Genomic DNA, 19,905 nt, shown 5'->3' with positions numbered 1-19,905 from the left:
GCAACTCTGCTGCATCTTGCAAAGTTCTTAATAAATTGATATTGATTTATTATAGACAGATTTTTAAATCAATTTCAATTTCAAAATATAAAGAGAAAGAGAAGAGTAGAACTTTATTGATCCGTTAAGGAGGTTCCGTCAGGGAAATTAACTAAATATTCACAACATTCTCAATTTTTTCCTGAAAGCATTATCTACATACAAGCACATGAATAAAAGATTTATCCATAGGATGAGCTGAATTTCATGAAAATAGTATCAGCATTTTGATACTACAGCCTTACAATTAAATTTTCATATTTGTAATTGCAAATGTATTACCATAACATCCACTAGGATTGTACACCGTAGAGTTGTAGTCGGTTAAAAATCTCAATACTCCCAATTCCCAATCCGTCTCAGTCCCAGTAGTAATACAGAGAACTAATGACATTTTTTCTCATCTTAACGATGACACTTTAGGGTCGCAGAGGAAAAGGCAGCATCTATGTGTGGGCATCAGGAGATGGCGGTAGCTATGACGACTGCAACTGTGATGGATATGCCTCAAGCATGTGGACAATCTCCATTAACTCAGCCATCAATGATGGACGCACAGCCCTGTATGATGAGAGTTGCTCCTCCACCCTAGCATCTACTTTCAGCAATGGACGCAAGAGGAACCCGGAAGCTGGTGTTGTGAGTGTGTAATTAATTATTCTACCAAGACCTCAAATGTTTTGTTGAAATTCCATGGCTCACTGAAGTGCCAGGAGGCATGTGCACGGAAGCTTTCGAAAATGACTCAATATTAGCCCGTTCAATGTCACTCAAAGATGCTTCTTCTTTCATGGATTGGGCTGTGACGATATTCTTCTCATTCTGCCGAGCAGGAAAAATTGGATTAGATTGGTTTTGAGCTAGAAGAAGCCCCAATAACATTTACTGCCAATCCACGATGCCATTGGTTCCAATGCCTTTGTCTCTGTTTTTAACCCTGCTGTGTCCAGCCAGTGTCCCTTCTGTCCCCTTCGTGAGACAGTCTTTCATGCTTTTAGTGAGTGTGGGAGACTTGCAGTGCTCTTCAGTCTTCTAACGAATGTTTTTAATTTGTTCAGTGAAAATTTTAGTATCAGGAAATTCATCTACAGTGCTGGGTACAATAAATCGAATCAAAGAAAGTGGCAGCTTTTAAATTTTATCTCTGGAGAGGCAAAACTTGCAATTTATGTGACCAGGAAGAGGAGAATTGAAAACAATACTGTTCAAGAAGCAGCTGTTGTTTTTTGCTGTAACGTCAGATGTCGCTTAAAACTACAATTTGGTTTCTATAAAATGTTAAAAGACCTAAATAACTTTAGGAACATCTGGTGTCACAAAAATGTCCTATGCACTTAAGTTGATGATCACCTCACTTTTGCAAACTTCCTGATATAATGCACAAATTTTTAAATCACATTTCCTTTTATTTATTGGTTTGTAGTGTTTTTGAAGCATTTTCATTAATTCATCTAATGAAAAATTGTAAAATGTTTGAATGTGATTGAAGTGTTTTTGCAAAAAATCATCATTCCTGATCCTATCCTTCCTGGTCACTCCCAGAGAGAACCTCAGCATCTTCATCTCTGCTACCTCCAGCTCTGTCTCCTGTCTTTTCCTCAGTGACACTGTCTCTAGACCAAACAACATCTCTGGTCTCACCACAGTTTTGTACACCTTTCCTTTCATTTTAGCTGAAACTCTTCTATCACACATCACACCTGACACGCTTCTTCACCTCTGTTCCACACTCTCTATTGCTCTGGACTGTTGACCCTAAGTACTTAAAATCCTCCACCTTCTTGATCTCTTCTCCCTCTAACCTCACTCTTCCACTTGGGTCCCTCTCATTCACACACATGTACTCTGTCTTACTGAGGCTAACCTTCATTCCTCTCCTTCCCAGGACAAACCTCCTCCTCTCTAGCTTCTCCTCCACCTGTTCCCTGCTCTCACTACAGATCACAATATCATCTGCAAACATCATAGTCCATGGAGATTCCTGTCTAACCTCGTCTGTCAGTCTGTCCATCACCATAGCGAACAAGAAGGGGCTCAGAGCTGATCCCTGATGCAGTCCCACCTCCACCTTGAACTCCTCTGTCACACCTACAGCACACCTCACCCCTGTCATACAGTCCTCATACATGTCCTGCACTGCTCTAACATGCTTCTCTGCCACTCCAGACTTTCTCATACAATACCACAGTTCCTCTCTGGGCACCCTGTCATAAGCTTTCTCCAGATCTACAAAAACACAATGCAGCTCCCTCTGGCCTTCTCTGTACTTCTCTATCAACATCCTCAAAGCAAATACTGCATCTGTAGTAGTTATGACATTATAAAATTATGTTAACTGGGAAGTTCATGTATACTTATTTCTTCTGCTAACATAGCAGATGCCTTACGCCACATTGTTCACGTGATTCCCTCTGGCAGTTGTGCCGTGATTGGTTGGGGGCTTAATTGACAGGTAGTTGGTGGAGTTGGTGACAGCTTGATAGCATGAGACTTTTTGAAGTGAGCTTATTCAAATACAGAGGTTGGGAGATATCCAAGATAGATTTTTTTCCTCAAGGAATCATGCATGAATCTTATGCATAATTATGTGCATGAATAATTAAGAGATTGTCATCTCTGTTTTTCTATGGTTGGCTGTAACAAATCCAGCAACCTTACCTTCATGGAAACGGAGCTTTTTCAGTTAAGGCTTGATTGAATTAAAGGGGACTGTTGGGCCTCGGTGGAGGTTACGCTTGACTGTGTGCTATTCTAGTAAGAAATTACATTTTCATCAGACGAGCGTCTCTTTTTAACAAAATGCTTTACTGTTTAAGTCTTGCTTCTCTATATCATAGATTTAGGTAGAAAATTGAAGAAGAGAGACTCCAAAATACATTTATTGACAAATCAAATCAATCAAACCGACCGAATGACTATACCATCTTTAAAGAGTCAGCTGAGTCTCTGGAGATGGCAGCTATTTAGTTTACTTGTGGAAAATACCTGAACGTGATGTTGATGTTAACGTTCTTTTATCTTAGTGAATGGAGAACATACACAGATATTCTGTAATGTACCGGTTCTCCAGTGCAAAAATCCTTTCCCTTTGCACAAGGACAGCAGTGTTTGTGTTTGTGATTATGCAAATCACCTGTGGCTGTTGACAGAGCCGCTGATATTCCCCAGTGTTTCCCCTGTAATTTCAGTCAATCTGTTATCATTTCTAATTAAGCAGCAAATTAAACAATTAGGTGCTTATTCAGTGAATATAAACATATTTTGTTTCCTAATGTGTTTATATGACACAGCCAATGTACTCTCTGCCCTCTTATTTATCATGGTTTATTTTTGCTTTGAATCATCAGTAACAAGTGATAATCATTATGCAAATGTACACAATTTAATTCAGGGGCTTTTGTAATGCACACAAATTTTTATAACATTGATTATTGGAGGAGTGGGAGGATTAATATGTGATACCATAGTTTCTTTAGTACATTATAAATGGTGCATCCTTGTTCTATGTTTTGGTGACTTGGTTCAGGCCACCACAGACCTCTATGGAAACTGCACACTGCGTCACTCTGGAACATCAGCAGCAGCCCCGGAGGCAGCCGGTGTCTTTGCTCTGGCGCTTGAGGCTAAGTAAGTAAAATAATTATGTACAAAAAATAATGAGTAATTTCTCTCTACTTACAGCGATGGCCAGGTTGTATAGTTTCAAAATAACTTGCCCTCAGCTGTCTTTAATGAAAGAGCTGCTATTTCTCTGGAAAAGCAACGCTGACCATTTACATTATATGTATGTTTTTTGTCATCGTCTATTCTCGGATCTCATATAATTCATGGAAATCTTCTCCATCTGTGTTGAACTTTCTAAGAGTTCACTGCTTGTTTGTCAAAGCAGTGAATCGAACGAGAACTCAAACATGGCACACTTTCTCACCATAAGAACACCGGTCCTGTTTTGTTTAGTGCTCTTAATATCTCTGTGCATTTCTGAATTACATACAGTATAGCTTAGATACTGTTAAGATGGTCAGTACTTCAACTTATTGTATGAATATAAATTTTATATTCATATAATACATAACAGTTGCAGAGACACAATGTTGAATATTGAAATAGTACAGTTCTTGGCAGTTAAGAAAGCTTTAATATTCCAATGTTAATATTTACAACTTAATTTATTAACCAGCAGTTAAACTAGCATAACATCTAAAATATGGAGATTGACTGCTTCTCAAATCCCAGAGGAGGGTTTCCTTTCCCTCAGATGCTCCATTTCTCACATTAGAGGCTGGCAAGATTCTCCTGCCATTAACTGACACCAGTGAAAGGAGCTGAGTAAAGAAACACTGTTTGCTTTGCACACACAATAATGATGTTTCTGTTGGGAGCAGCGGATGTTCACTCTGTCCGGCGGCAAATAACCCACGAGGCTGTTAGAACGAGTACACGTCCTTTTTACTGCCTAGACACACTTGAATCACGCAATGGTGGAGTCAGTGAGTCAACCAGAGCCAAGCCATCCTCTCACAGAGCTAGAGAATCAAACAAAGGCAATCACCTGTCTCAAAGTACATACAGCCTAATGTTTAGATAATTGAGTAAGTGTGTAAGTAGAATGAAACCATCAGTCAGACATGCATTTGCTCTTAAAATTAAATATCAATAGTTTCCTCTAAGCCTGTCTAATATCTGACCTTTTTGTTTTTCCATCTCAGTCCCAGCCTGACATGGAGAGACATGCAGCACCTTTCAGTCCTGACCTCCAAGAGGAACCAGCTCCATGATGAGGTCCACCAGTGGAGGAGGAATGGTGTGGGTCTTGAGTTTAACCATCTGTTTGGCTATGGTGTACTAGATGCTGGAGGAATGGTGAAAATGGCCAGGGAATGGAAAACCGTGCCGGAGCGTTTCCACTGTGTTGCTGGATCCCTCCAGGAGACCCAGTGAGTCACATTTTAGTTCATATTTCATATCAACAGCTTACTAAATATAGTCACCACACAGTCTACAGGATCAAAATGCCCTCACCAATATGGTGGAAACAAAACACTGCTGAGACCAAGAGACAAGCTCATCTAATTAGTGGGCACTTCCAATGAGGCCAAATTCAATAAAACATCTGTGATGGGAGAGTCCACTTCATAACATCGTAATATTTAGATTAGCTCCATTTGTCTGATGATCCTGCTCATTAATATTGACATAGGATGATATCCTGACAGCTCATTGTTACATCCCGCTTCAAAGTGTTGATGTATTGTAGTTGTCAGTGTTCATGTGTTCGTCCGTTCGTTCATCTCCATCCGTCTGTCTGTTTGTTAGTATGTCCACCAAATATCTTCGCAACTGTTGCAGATAGAAAGATGAAACAAAAAGCTCATTACTCAGGGAATGAAAATGAGATTATGACCTTGACCTTGACAAAAATTTCCAGGTACGACTTTCATGTGACCTACCCTGAAAGTAGGTCAGGGTAAGTTGCGGGATGATGCAATCTCTGACTGCCTCTAGTTGGTTAATGCATTTCTATTTCAGTTTTTAACCCCCCAAAACCAATAGTGTCATTTTCTTTTAAATTTAAAGACATTTTTAATGCTCTTCAAAATATTGAATAGTTCACTAAATAAAAGGCTACATTCATTTTGTGTGCTCACCTTGAAACAAAACTACAAACTCATTGATTCATGAATAGTTTATGCTCAATAGAATAACATAATAAATGTTATCAAATCCTAATTCTATCAGGTGTGACACAAAGCTTGTGGTGGATAATGTTAGATGATGCTAGCAAATATTCAGTAATCCATGCTGTAGGATGACAATATGTGAATCACTCTGTTGAGGTTATGACTCCTCTTCACTACTGTTGCATTATTGATGAAAGTTACATTATCATTTTTCTTTATAATATAACTGTCACATGTAGCCACATTGTGGTAAGAAGCAGGTGAACTGAGGGGGTGGTGGAAAAAAAGTGAAAAATGTGTCCACCTTGTTAGGCTTGTAGGTTTGATGGCTGGTGCTTTTTGTATTTGCTCCATTTAGAGGACTACAAATGACCCAGCATGTCCTGGAAACACTGGTACAGATTGGAAGGGAATCCAAGTGGAGATACCGATGTGTGTTAATGTGCATGTTTTTCCACGTGCATTGTGAAAGAACCAGTCTGTGGATATAGATTAAAAAAAAGCAGTGATCAAAATGCATCTGTGCATTTTTTTCCCACCACTTATTCCTTATTTAAGTCTCTAATCAGTGCTCCACAGGCCATGGAGTCACAATGATATGGTGTGAAAGTGTTCTTGTATTTTGTCTCTTTTGAAAGCACTGCCAGGTAAATATGGGGCATCCATCAAGAGTCATATGGCATTTATTGCATCCCATCACATACAAATGGTGAAGAAGATGCAGTGTGGGTGTGGCTTTAGACATTCTCTGACATATAAGAACATGTGTAAGAATAACTGCTTGTTAATAGAATACTGTAGATAAGAGGGAGAAGCATTATCTGTCTTTCGTCCTACAGTCTTCCTACAACTTTCTGTCAAAGCTGTTGCTGCTACAAGGCGTTTGTCGCCTCTATTACACTATGGTTATAATTACAACAAGCCCACCTCTGTTGCTAGTGTGTCTTCAGAAAAAAAGTCATGAACACCTACAGTACATAGGCATACCTTAGAAACAGGATGCTCATCATTGATCTGATCGCTTCTCTGGTAGGCAGCAGTTTACTTATCTGCAAGAGAACTTCTCACTATCAGAGCTGGCACACAACGCCCCAATGGGCTGTGGGGTTCTTTTTAATCTCTGCTGGTCATGCCCTTCAGAGGCATCCCTCTCCCCGCTCTATGACCAACTGATCTAATTGCTTACACTATCTGTGAGACTCAGCTGCGAGCAAAATCGTTTTGGGGTCAAAAGTGAGATCTGAGTGCAGTTACTCCTGATTTATTTGTGCTTGCAGTCTTACATAGACATAAGAAAAAATATTAATGTAGAGGGAGGAATGATTAATTATTGTACTATTATTTATGTAATTATTAATCCTAAAAATGAATAATGATCATAGAAAACTTAGGCAGTAAATGAAAATTTTCTAAAACAAACTTCACACACATATCCATGCTGTCAATGGGAAAACTGTTTAATATTTGGTTATGTCAAATTTCTCATGATGTATTGTAGGGTGTGAATCACTCTGTTTTTTGGGGCCTGTAATTTGCTTTATCAGCGAATAGATGTTCACCCCTGTACTAATCTCTAATGTCCTCACTATGGTGCTCTGTTAATCATCTTTGGAGCTGAATGCTTTCCAATTGTCTCTATCACTCTCTTTGTCTTGTCGCTGTTCCGACATCCAGTGGTGCAGCCTCAGCCTCTTATGATGTTATTAAACCTTCCCGTAACCTTTGGCACCACCCCTACCCCGCTGTGTTCTCAATCATTCTTTCCATCACCCAAGGAGATGAACAGCTGGATGCCTTCCTGGCTACAATGCAACAATATTACCGAGACTGGCTTTCACACTGTACAGAAAAAAAGCCAGTTTGGCCTAAACAAATGAAGAAAATAAAAGTTCTTACACTAAAAGGGAGCCAGAATTCAGATTTTGTTCAGTATATAACATGGCACACATATAGATTATTGATAACTGATTTTAGACAGTTTTCTGTAATAATACATTGTACAGTATAGGAACAGTCCAATTTATAAATTATTCTAAATTATTCTGCAGTTGTTCAAACTTGGAAAATACAGTATAAGCTCTTTATAGATGTTTGGAAATAATTTAAAGCTTAAATAAAAGAAATTATTGAAAAATATCTGCCCAATTAATTGATAATGATAGCCCAAATCCATCCAACTATGGAATTTCATATCTATTCATTGTTTTTAGTTTTTGTTAATGTGGTCTCACATATATGACCCATTGTACCTGTTTTTCCTTCTCCAGTAAAATCCAGTCTGGCAACAAGCTGGTGCTGACCATTAACACTGAGGCCTGCCAGAACAAGGACAACTTTGTCCGCTACCTGGAGCATGTTCAGGCTGTCGTCACTGTCAACGCCAGCCGCCGTGGTGACCTCAACATTAACATGACCTCACCCATGGGCACAAAATCCATCCTGCTTAGTCGAAGGCCACGTGACGATGACTCCAAGGTGGGCTTTGACAAGTGGCCCTTCATGACAACCCACACTTGGGGTGAGGACCCCCGTGGTACCTGGGTCCTGGAGGTGGGATTTCGAGGTGAGGAGCCACAGCGCGGAGTCCTGAAGGAGTGGACTCTCATGCTGCATGGAACACAAAGTGCCCCTTATATAGACCAGATTGTGCGTGATTATAAGTCCAAACTTGCGATGTCCAAAAAGGAGGAGCTTGAAGAGGAGCTGGATGAGGCGGTGGAGAGAAGTCTGAAGAGCTTACTGAGTAAAAACAACTAAAATTCCATCTGCATGTTGCCAAATCTGTCACCTTCTCTTATCTTTCTCTACATCTGCAACTTCGCTCTATCCTTCTCTAACACCCACAGCATTTCTTCAGTTCTTCTCTTCTTATCCTATCCTTTGTCCACCTCTTTCCCCCTCGTTTCTCTGCTTTTTATTATGAGGTGTATCAATTAGCCCCTGACCTTCAATGAATGTTTCTTGTAATCTAATCATCACAAAAGTACAACATTTAATAAAAATCCATTCTATATAGAGAGAGCAAACTATATTAACTGAATTTTTACACTCTACAGAATTGTACATAAACCAAATATAATCCACTCTTTCATGTTCTTGCTTTAACTACCCATGTCCCATCTGTCAGCTGTTCAACTGTTTGTGACTGTAAATGATTTTCTGTGTCATTCTACTTAAAGTTTAATATCTTGCAAAACAGAGCAGTGATATTTCTTTCGGTTTATATTTTGTGTGATATTCAACATTTATATAAACAAGGAAAGAAACATGTGACTCATTTTATCAGCCTGTGGTCCTCATCTTATCTTTCATAATCCTTGATGTATGATGTAATAAATCCATTCAATTTATTAAAGCACTTGAGTAATTACCAATACACTACTGACCATGCTGACTAATAGTAACATGCCAGTCCCCAATCTTTGTTAAACTCAAAAGCAGTGATAAAATGATAAATAATTTAAGTTAGACAGAGATCAGAGATGACTTTTCAAGCAAAACATATTCTGAAATGTGGAGCATAAACAGAACCCATCCCGAACATAACTTGCACAGTTTCAGTCTTTCCTTATGTTGCTTTAAATCTACTGCGGTCCTCAGCTGTCGGTTGCGAGGACATGTCATGACTGGATTTGTTGCACAGGTTTCCTATCAATTCCACATTAATATTCGCTGAACTCCTGAGAGCGACCCATTCTTTTGCAAGTGTTTGTGGTCCTGGACGTGATTGGAACAACATGTATTCCCACCAATATTCTTATATTTTTAAATATATTTAGAATGTATTTATATATTATTCACATATAGGCCTATATTGTCTTTTGTATTATATATCTTAATACATTCAGATGAAAGCTCATTACTTGCTCATTCTGCACCCAAGACCTTTTCTTTAGATTTTCTTTTGGTTATCTGTTCTGGAGACAGATTGAATCATACTTCATGAGTCATTAAATGTGTGTGTGTGTGTGTGTGTGTGTGTGTGTGTGTGTGTGTGTGTGTGTGTGTGTGTGTGTGTGTGTGTGTGTGCGTGTGTGCGTGTGTGCGTGTGTGCGTGTGTGCGTGTGTGTGTGTGTGTGAGAGAGAGATGTACATGGTATGCAGCATTTGTCTTAAAATATGAGGCATCAATTGATGATAAAAATCTTTTATTTATTGTTGAATGTATCAAACCAAATTAATGCACAGCAGAATTGTGCTTGGGGCAGGTAATGGCATCTAATTAAACAAATGAGTTAGAGGGGAGAGTCTGAGTTCTAAGACAGTTCAAAGGGTTGCACAACTGTTTTTTTTTTTTTTAAATTCTTATGGGTTTTTTTTTAATTATTTGTGGCACTTTGTTTCTCATTCTCTCAAGTTTTCAGACAATAAAGGACTCATGTCATGAGCACTGGGTGTCAAGTCGAACAAAAATGGCAGTACTTATCAAACCATATGTTCTGGTTTGAAGACCAAAGACCGCAAGCAAATGGAAGACCAGAGTATATCAGAGCAGGAATGTGTTGGTCTTGAGACATGGTTGGCCTGAGACGCATAAGCAATGTTCTTATTACAGTAGTTTGAATCATTCTAAAGTGTGATCAACATCTGTAATGTCCTCTGACTAGATCTGAACCCTTGTCAGGTGAAGTGGTTTCAGTGTTTCTTCTTGCTTGACTTTTCAATCATGGTCTCCATCACCATAGAAGTCTCCTCATAACCTTTAACCTTGCGGTCATTGGAGAACTTTTCCACAGATTCCACCACCTCTACCTTCTCGTAACTCATGGCATCTGGGCTGAAGCTGCCAGAACTGGAGCTGGAGCTAGAGCTGGTGCTGGCACCACGAGGTGAAGGTTTTGGAGTCACTCCACTTGGTCCATTGTCATCCCTTCTTTTTTTCGGATGACTGGAACCTGGGGTGGGATCTTTGGGGCCAGAAGGTGGAGGGACTGGGCTAGGTTCCTTAGAGTGATGGTGATGCTCTCCATTTTTAAACCTATCTTTCCCTCCATTGCCATTTTTACCCCCTCCACCCTTATTATCGTCCTTTCCTGCTCCTCCATCAGAAGGCAGGGTGGGACTGAGAGGCCTTGGGTCTATGATGGGCTGAGGAGGTTGGGGAGAGGGTGTTTTGTGCCTGTACATTTCAAAGGGAGGCATCATTCCATCTCTGATAGTAACAAAGATGTGACCGGCAGATGGTGTAGAGGTGCAGAAGCAGGGATCTGGGTAGCTGCCATCCCCAGTGACAAGGACATAGCGGCCTTTGGTGTAGAAGTCAGCAATTGGCTCTGGTTTCTTGTACTTCCTCATTCTGTCTCTGACAATGTTACAAAGAGTGTCGAATGCTTTGCTGATCTGAGCACCATCCGGAACATCCTGTGGAGACACTCCTGTGAGGACAGATCTCTGCTCTTTGCTCTTGACCCCATCCTCATGCACTTCCTCAGAAATTCTCTTTGCTTCATCATCTTGAGTCTCTGCAGTCACTCCCCCAGCTCTCTCCTCCTGACCACTGTCCATCACATCTTTTGGGGTAAGCTCTTTTTTCTTCAGGACTTTCTTAGTCAGAATCTTCTGGCGAGGCTTGATGCTGGTGATATCCTGGATGGTCTGAGTGATATCTGGACAAAGATTTAATTATAAGTGGTAAGCTGAGGAAATAGAAAAATGAAATTGGCACCTATGAAAATGCAGTAGACATTTTTTGACGGGCCAGGATTTTTTTTGGATTTGCAATCCTGAGCATAGTTGCCTGAAGAATGGCAGCTGATTGTATTTGCTCTCCATAGTCATTCTTAATGTAATCCAGCTGTATGCTTACCTCTTCCCCTGCTAGATGCAGTGGGTGTGTGAATGTAGCGATAATTTGTCGTTAACAGGGTGATAGGAGTGCCAATTATTGCTGAGTTCAACCTGGAGAAAAGAGAGCAAATGTTACCCAAGAAGCAGCTATGTCATGAAAACGCGTCTGCGAAGGAAACTGACAGCTCGCTCTTGTCAAAGATGGAACAGATTAATGACAGATATGTTTCAAAGAAATAAACTGCAGATACTCTGACATCAAAATACCAATCAACTGCTTGTTTCGAGCAGTACAGTGGATGGAAAACATTTTTTGCTACACAGTGCCATCTACTGGTTTGAACTGTGCATTGCTTTCATTTAAAATGAATCAGGTTGGAGTTTTGGAAATGTAGCGAGCATAAATTCTATAATGGCACCTAAATAATGTTTGGCATTTTTTAAAGGTAAATTAAGAAAGTGAATTTCTTTAAATTATTTTGACAACTGACAATGAAACGTTGGCACGAGGGACATTGTGAACAAAGCAAATTCTGAAACTATTTCTAATTTTTCTGCAGCTGATATGATGATCAAGTCCATTTATACATCAAATTTGGCCATACAAGAGGCATATAAATTGCTTTTACAAATATAAAATACATCTAAAAAGTTAATCAATCAAACATACAAATAAACCAACAAAAAAACAACAACAACAACAACCAACCAACAAATAAACAAACAAACAGAATCGACCCAAACCTTCAGTATAGAACTCCATTCCTCAGCAGGTATCTCACTGAAGCGACGTTCAAATAAACGTCTTTGTTTATTTTTTACGTGTGTCGTTTTCCCGGCAGCCTACCTGTTGTCTTCACTCTCGATGATCCTCTTATATCTCTCCAGTTCATTCTCAAGAGATGTCTGGTACATGGCCAGGTGGCGACATTCGGTGGTGTACTTCTCCAGGGATCTCTCAGCGTCCTCAATCTCCTTCCTCAGACATTCAATCTGCTCGTTGTGCATTTGAATCTCATCATCGTAACCGTCCTGTGTGTTCTTAATTGTTTGTTCCAACACTGAGGTCTGAAAGCCAGACAAAAACAAAGCTTTTTAATTTTTACACTTGACTTGAGAATCACTTAAATATACTGTACAAGGTACAAATAAGTATAAAAATGTTGATTGATTAAAAATGCATAATACATATCAAAATACATAATACATATATAAATACATATTATACATACATATTACATATCACATTTTAAGCAGCTGAAAATGCATAATATATATTACATTTTAAGCAGTTACACAGTTTAAATACGGTTTATGACCGATATATAGAAAATCCTAATCAGTGGAACGCATTATTGCACATATGTGAATACAACAGTTATGTCTTTTGTTCATATTTGTGGACTCAAAGCAGCCAGAGGAAGAAAAAATTAAGCAAATGTTAAAATTTTGATACAACTTTAAAACATAGAAATTTAAAATGTCCAGTATGCAATCTAAATGTAATAGCTTGTTTGTTGTCTTGGCAACAGCAAGTCCCACCTCAGTCTTCAGCCGTTGTTTCTGGGCCTGCAGCTGACAGAGGGCACTCTTGTATTCCTCCAGCTGACTCTGCAGCCCAGGCACTTTCCTCTGGGCCAGCAGCCTCTCTTGCTCCTTTATGAAACCAACACAAAGTCCATGAAATCATACAAAGATTTTGACATGAGGGACTGTTCTTAAATTCACATATTGCACCTGCTAGTTGAAAGCACATTTGTTCAGAGCAGAGACTTTCTTTGGAAGAATTTAAATTAATATGCTAATGATAGCTTTATATTCTCATAATTTTAATTATCAACATTTTGAGATGTAGCATTAGTGCTAATTGAACTCTATATTCAAATTTAGTCCAAATCATGAAGCTGTCATATCAAAATGTATTCAGTATCACATAATCCATGTTAATGAAGTTGAAATGAAATTCCCAATTTGCAGGCATGCTTCTGGCACTTTTAAATAATTAATGCAATAACTAACAGATTTCCTGGATCTTTCTAAAGAGCTGGTGTATATATAATTCTCAAAAGAAATGAAAATTATTAAAATTATTATAAATTGTTAAAATGATTTCAATTTTTCTGAATTTAACTGATGTACATTTAAAAACAAATATATATACACCCCTTTCACGTAAAAAAATTAGCACATTCTGATGTTGTTAGCAAAAAAAATGTGTTGTCTGAAGTGTGAAGTGACTTGACAGCAGTTTACTCAAGGTGTTAAAAATGCCAACCTCTCCCAATTCCAAAAAACCCCCCCAACTATCACACAGAGACTATTTTATTTCTGATGAACTACAACGTATCCCCCTAGGGTGGGATATAAACTTTAATGATATTGTCCTTAGCTGTGTTGTTAAGTTTTCCTGGCTAAGCTGCTTAGTTTGTCATTACTGAGCACAGGTAGCAATGTAATGCATCATTGTTGTTATAATTTTGTATACAAAAATGTTCTTCCCAGAATAGGCTTCATTGTCATTCACCCTGTCCTGATACTAGACCGCTCGACTGCTGCGCTTTTTGAACATTCACACTCACACCAGAGACAGATTAATGGTTCAGGTTCAGGTGGCCAACTGGACCGAAAGGCCAGTGATCTCATCTATCCCAGACCTACAGTACATGCATGTTAAGAATTTTCCTCCCTAGAAACAGGACACACAAACACGCACGCACACACATGCCGAGACATTAATCATGACCTTTACCTCAGAAATGCCCAGTGACACATTGGGAACAAGAGGAAGTGTCTGGTTGATTTGCTGCAAAATGTTTACATAGGTCTGGATCTCTGCAAGGTTCTGTAGGGGGGAAAGTTAAACCAAAGTAAATTATACTTATTCCATTATGCAGACATTTTCATCTTTCACAGTCAGCTCACAAATTATTCAATGCTTTGTATTTCTAATTGAAGCCTGACAGAGAATGAAAACATCCAGTGAAATGATTTCATTTAGCTACAATACATTGATAAATGGCACAAAACAATTGAGTTTTGTATCTTAAATGTTTACAATCCTGACCTAGGACTATAACGAGAAGATGAACTTACTTCCTCCAGAGGTTTACCTCAAAGCTCCACTGACCACAAGTCCGATATTTTGGTGAGATCAAATATTTAAAAAAAAAAGAATATAAAGTACTCTTCATGTCATATAGGACAGTCTGAATTTTGTTTATCAATTGAATTTAATCATTGCTGTATGAATCTTTCAGGGATGTCATATTTTTGTTCTACATTGTTTTAGCAGTAGTGGCCGGGGATCACTAATAGACATGACATACTGTGCTGGTAAAAGATGTCAAAATTAAACAATTTAGATCAAACTTCCATTTACATAATCTACAATTATGACAAGACTTTAAAGCAGTCTGTGTGTTTTACTTCCTAAAGACCAAAAGCCATTAAAAAGAATTATGTGAGCATCAATATACTGTAGTTGTTCAGTCTCCTCCAGCTTAATCCCATATTGATTTCATTACTCTGATGATCTCCACAACACTCTCCCCACGTCCACAGACAAAAAATGATTTCTGTAATATGTAACATTTTATGTTATATGTATGTCGTATTCTCAATTTAAGATTGAATTTAATTATCACATAAGAGTACTGCTATAAACAACTCAAAAGGGAGACTTGTTTCACCAGCAAGCACAACACAGAGATATATAAGTAGAAACAACACGTAGACAGACAGACAGAGAGACAAACAGACAGACAGATCATGAGCACCACTGACTTTCTTGTGTCGTTCTTTGGTGGAGTTGATGTCATCTTGCAGGAACTGTGATTGGATTTGGTACTCTAAATTTCTCAACAAAGTACCGTCAGCCTCCTGTAGGGGAATATAATAGAATGGAATTGAATGAAAGAGAAGAGAAGAGAAGAGAAGAGAAGAGAAGAGAAGAGAAGAGAAGAGAAGAGAAGAGAAGAGAAGAGAAGAGAAGAGAAGAGAAGAGGAGAGAAGAGAAGAGACGAGAAGAGAAGAGAAGAGAAGAGACGAGACGAGACGAGACGAGACAAAAAGAGAACTGAGATGTATCTACTGAGTGATATTTTGAATTATTGAGACATTTTTTTGACAATTATACAATAAAATTAAAATTTACTTTTCTTGTATTCCTGAAATCAATGTGTGTGAAATAAAGAGAAGTAAAATATACTATTAATTCACTCAAAGCTTTTTAAAAATTAGTTTAGAAATAATTTTGTATTTAAATGTCCGTGTACATATTTGACAGCTATATCATTGTATCACATGTTCATACAATACCTTGTTTAAGTGTTCCAAGGTGCCGCGCAGCTGTTCTTGATAATCACATTCATTCCTATATCTGAAACATAAAACATCTCAATAACATTCTCATATAAATCAAGAATAGGTATTAAACTAGTCTTTCGGTGCATTAATGCATTTCTTCAACAACCTGAGTCTGATTATGAGTTTGTGTTGTGGGCGAATAAATGAGTTGATCAAACTCATTTATTTGTTTGTATTACCTGCACAGAAACTACAAAATTAGAAATCCAGCTTTCTTCACCGGTTGATACAACCAGTCAATTCTCTCAACAAATTTCTCAACACATCAGTAATCTAACAAAGCATCACTGCCTGCCGACAACTGACTATTAATAATTGATTTTTTAATTGATAGGTGAAATAAATGGTTCCCCTATCTTCCTAAAATTCTGGTGTTTGGCCTAGATGAGTCCTACCACCATTTCACTGTGGCTGAAGTGAAAGGGAGTCATGTTCTGGTGTGCTGCAGCATAAGTTGTATTGGCCTGAACTGTTTTAACCATTGCTGCAGTCTGCTGAGCAAATAACCTCTCTTGAACTGGTGGCCTTTGTGTTTTCTAGAATATTCAGAAGAACATGATGAATATTTCTGAAAAGAAATGCTGTTTGTCTTCAGTCTTTCAATGCTGCTGACATTAGCATTGCAATTATAAGTTCCTTTACCTCTTTTGTATTTAACACAGGCATTTCCTTTCTGTTTGACTGACCTGATCATTGATTTAAATATTACAATATTACAATATTCCGAATGCATTTATTTCAAGTACTTTTATGATTACCTGATTAAATCTTGTATTAAATCAATAAAGTTGGCTTGACAAAGTGCGGATACGGATTAAACACAAACTAGAAGCTAATGCGGGAAGAACTACAGTAATTAATTACCAATAATTCATCTTTTTTATGAAGATGGGATGATCATGATTGCCTTGTCTTCAACCGTTTATCCAAGATAAGGCGAGAGGTTGAACAAGTCGCCTCATATAGACAAACGAATATTCATGCTTGCATTCAGACCAATGGAAAACTTAGCATGTCCAATTCACCCAAGTTTCATGTTTTTGGGGGTGGAAAGAATCCAGAAATCCTGGAGAGAACCCATGAAGACACAGGGAGAACAAGGAACGTTCTCATAGAAATGTCCTGGATGGAATCAAACCCAGGACCTTCTTGCTGCAAGTCACCGATTTGCCCAGAGCAATTTTTTCTTTTCTTTTTTTTTGCCTTATTTTACAATGAATAATAAAAATTGAAACCTTTACACTTCACACACTTCTAAATTTGACCTTCCACACATAAAAGACCGACTACTCTCTTACTTGGTGGTGTATTCATCCAACATGCGGCAAGCATCTCTCAGCTCTCGCTCCAGCTTGGCTCGCTCAGTGAAGAGCTCTCGGATGCGCTGCCTGTTGACCTCAATCTGCTCTGTGAAGGCTTGCTCTAGGCCACTGGCCTCTTCCATCCGCTGCAGCGTCTCTAGCTGCTTGCGGAACACTGCATTACGCTGCTCAAGGACTCTTGCCCTGTTGATGTACCGAGCAAAGCGGCCGTTGAGCTCCTGAAGGCTCTCCCAGCCATGGATGGCTGAGATTCCTGCGGAAGACTCGGAGTCCTCAGGTTCCTCATCAAAAAGATCTGAGCGCTCAAATTTTTCCTTGCGCACCTCGCGCAAGTATCTGGTCTTGAACATGGTGATGGGTTTCTCGCTTGTGGGTCAATGGTGTCCCCAGACTACTTGGTTGTCTTCTGTTCCTTTATTGTGTGAAAACTTGGGTGCTTACCCTTGGCTCTCTCATGGTAGACTAAATGCTGCACCACACTGGTGGCGAAATAGCCCCACAGAACTCCCCCTGGCTGTGAATGTTCAGGTTGTGAGCCTGGGGCCTTCCAGAGGATATTCTTTTCTTTGTGACAGAGATTAGAAAAGCCCCGGTGTTGATGACAAAGCAGAACCACAAAAACAAACAACTGACTAGGCTGCAAAAGCACTGGGTTGTCACACACCATTATTTTGACTCTTAGTCAGCTGCTTTATAGATCCTGGTTCAGTACAGATAGGATGGTGGTCCAGAACAGACAGGAAAAATTGTGTTGAGCTGTTTGTCGGGCTGTTTGCGTGGCCTGTGGAGAATGGTTTTTCGCTAGGTAGTAATTGTGATTCAATTTATGATGTCAAAAATACACAAAACACTTTAAATTTTAGGAAAATATTCATGTTTGCTGATGTGATGCAATCAGTTCAGCACTAACATTAATATTAATTTGGATGCTAATGTTTAAGAAAAAATAATGAATATTTTTTCCAACGGTGCCCAATTAATTCTGAAGTGAATCCACCAGCTAATGCTTGATAGCTAGTTAGAAAAGGGCATCTGATGAGAACAGAACAAGATAAACAACAGAAAATACAGATAAAGAGTTTAAGTAGCTCAATAACTATGTGATCAAACACTGTCAGAGTATTTGAAGTTGCAATACTTATATGTCCCAAGCTGTTGAAGTGTTAGAAAAACCACTGCCACTGCTCAGACGTTGATATATTTATATGGATTTCCTGCCATTGCAACTTATTCCACCAAAATGTTATCACCAATAAAAATTGGTAACATTCTGTCCACCCACATGCTGAAGCCGTAGATCACAGGTCTTATGCGTGTCCTTTTCACAGATGAAACACCAGAGTCACACCCCCCTTCTCCTTTTTTCTCCTTCTTTTTCTTTTTTTATGTATATGCATTGGGTACGAGTGGTAGTAAATCCCAGGTCTGGGCGAGATTAGAAAACTGTCCAGAGAGAGTTGGAAATGACAGGCTGGTCTTTATTCTGCTGGTCACGCCCTCTGGGCTCCTGTGACTGATGCAAGCAAGGCTGAACAAGACTTGCTAATATTTAAAGAATAATAAAACCTAAAAGGATATGAAAAAGCAGATTTTGTATCTCTTGTGAGCTTGGGACACCCCAGTACATTCATTATCTTGGGAAGAAGGATTCTGTGTCTGTTTTAGATGATGGAAGAGAATGTTTGTTGCCTCACTTATATTTCTTATGACCATTTCTGGCAGTTGAACACACTCATTGTGAAGTGACCTAAAGAGCCATCTCACAGCTATTGAAGAAATAAGTAATGCTGTTCTGAAAAAAAACACTGTGGTTTCTATCACAATATGGCATTGATTCACAATCTTACATTTTCAAGGAAAGGTTTATTAAAATGGAAACTAAGATAATATGCTGACAGTCACTGCAGAGATTGAAAATTTTTGCTGAATACATATTATGGGTATTCTTAAAAATAGTTTGTGACTGGTTGCTTTCATGAGGGCCAATGTATGCTAACTGTAAATTAGTAATTGGTTTAAATACAACTTTAGTCACCCTCTACTCACAACTATTGGATACAACAGTACATTGTAAACACAATGATAGTGTTCACTCTGCTTTTAATGATGTGCACATGTGGCTGACTCAGAATGCCCTCTGCTACCTCTTCGAATACAAATGGTCAGGGCGGATTAAGGGAAAAAATCAATACGAGATGTCTCTTTCTCCACTCCTACTTTCAGTTTTGTATGCTGCATTTAGTTTGGGTTTGTTTTCTCCTCCTTTATGATCAGTACAGCTGTCCTATTCTTTTCTGTTTGTATTCCTTTTTAATTTTCTATAAAGGTAGATGGATGGTGTCTATACTCATAAAGTTTTGTGAGATGACGTACAGTTTAGGTTTGCTGATCCACGAGGAGTCTGGTTAATTGTGACATTCTTAATCTATATAAAAATATTTGTACTTGACTGCGCTGTAAATAATAGTTGTCTTCTGTAAAAATATATGGTGATCATAACTGAATAAATATTATTTCAATTTTTATTATTATTATAAATGATTGTCTCAAAGAAGTATATTCTTTTAAAAAGAATTTAAAAAATAACTAAATTAATTTTTCACCCCTTTGACAAGCAGAATTAAATTTATTCCCATTGCGCTCTTGTACATTTGCTGTAAAAATAGATGTGCCAAGAGTTCTTCAGTTATTCATTTGTGCTGCCATTCTAA

General features: G+C 38.6%; 2 protein-coding genes across 2 annotated transcripts in view; one reads left to right on the top strand and one right to left on the bottom strand.

Moving 5' to 3' along the window:
* Positions 1-9,069, top strand: part of pcsk2 (proprotein convertase subtilisin/kexin type 2) — a 28,783-nt gene extending 19,714 nt beyond the window's left edge. Inside the window, exons 9-12 of the mRNA XM_068327316.1 lie at positions 463-678; positions 3,566-3,666; positions 4,749-4,976; positions 7,988-9,069. Of these exons, the coding sequence (XP_068183417.1) occupies positions 463-678; positions 3,566-3,666; positions 4,749-4,976; positions 7,988-8,477 (1,035 nt within the window). The 3' untranslated portion in view covers positions 8,478-9,069. The remainder of the gene's footprint in view (positions 1-462; positions 679-3,565; positions 3,667-4,748; positions 4,977-7,987) is intronic.
* An 825-nt stretch (positions 9,070-9,894) lies between these two features.
* LOC137603806 (filensin) lies at positions 9,895-17,703 on the bottom strand. Its single transcript, XM_068327578.1, has 8 exons — positions 17,171-17,703; positions 15,825-15,885; positions 15,291-15,386; positions 14,257-14,349; positions 13,050-13,163; positions 12,355-12,575; positions 11,527-11,618; positions 9,895-11,326 (listed from the first exon to the last, which is right to left on the bottom strand). The coding sequence occupies exons 1-8, from the start codon at positions 17,542-17,544 to the stop codon at positions 10,356-10,358; spliced, it is 2,022 nt and encodes a 673-aa protein (XP_068183679.1). The 5' UTR covers positions 17,545-17,703; the 3' UTR covers positions 9,895-10,355.
* Between the last annotated feature and the right edge of the window lie 2,202 nt (positions 17,704-19,905).

The sequence above is a fragment of the Antennarius striatus genome, chromosome 11 (genome assembly GCF_040054535.1).
Source record: "Antennarius striatus isolate MH-2024 chromosome 11, ASM4005453v1, whole genome shotgun sequence".
Lineage (NCBI taxonomy): Eukaryota > Metazoa > Chordata > Actinopteri > Lophiiformes > Antennariidae > Antennarius > Antennarius striatus.
The sequence above is the reverse complement of the archived record's forward strand: the minus strand, read 5'-3'. Positions and strand labels throughout refer to the sequence as shown.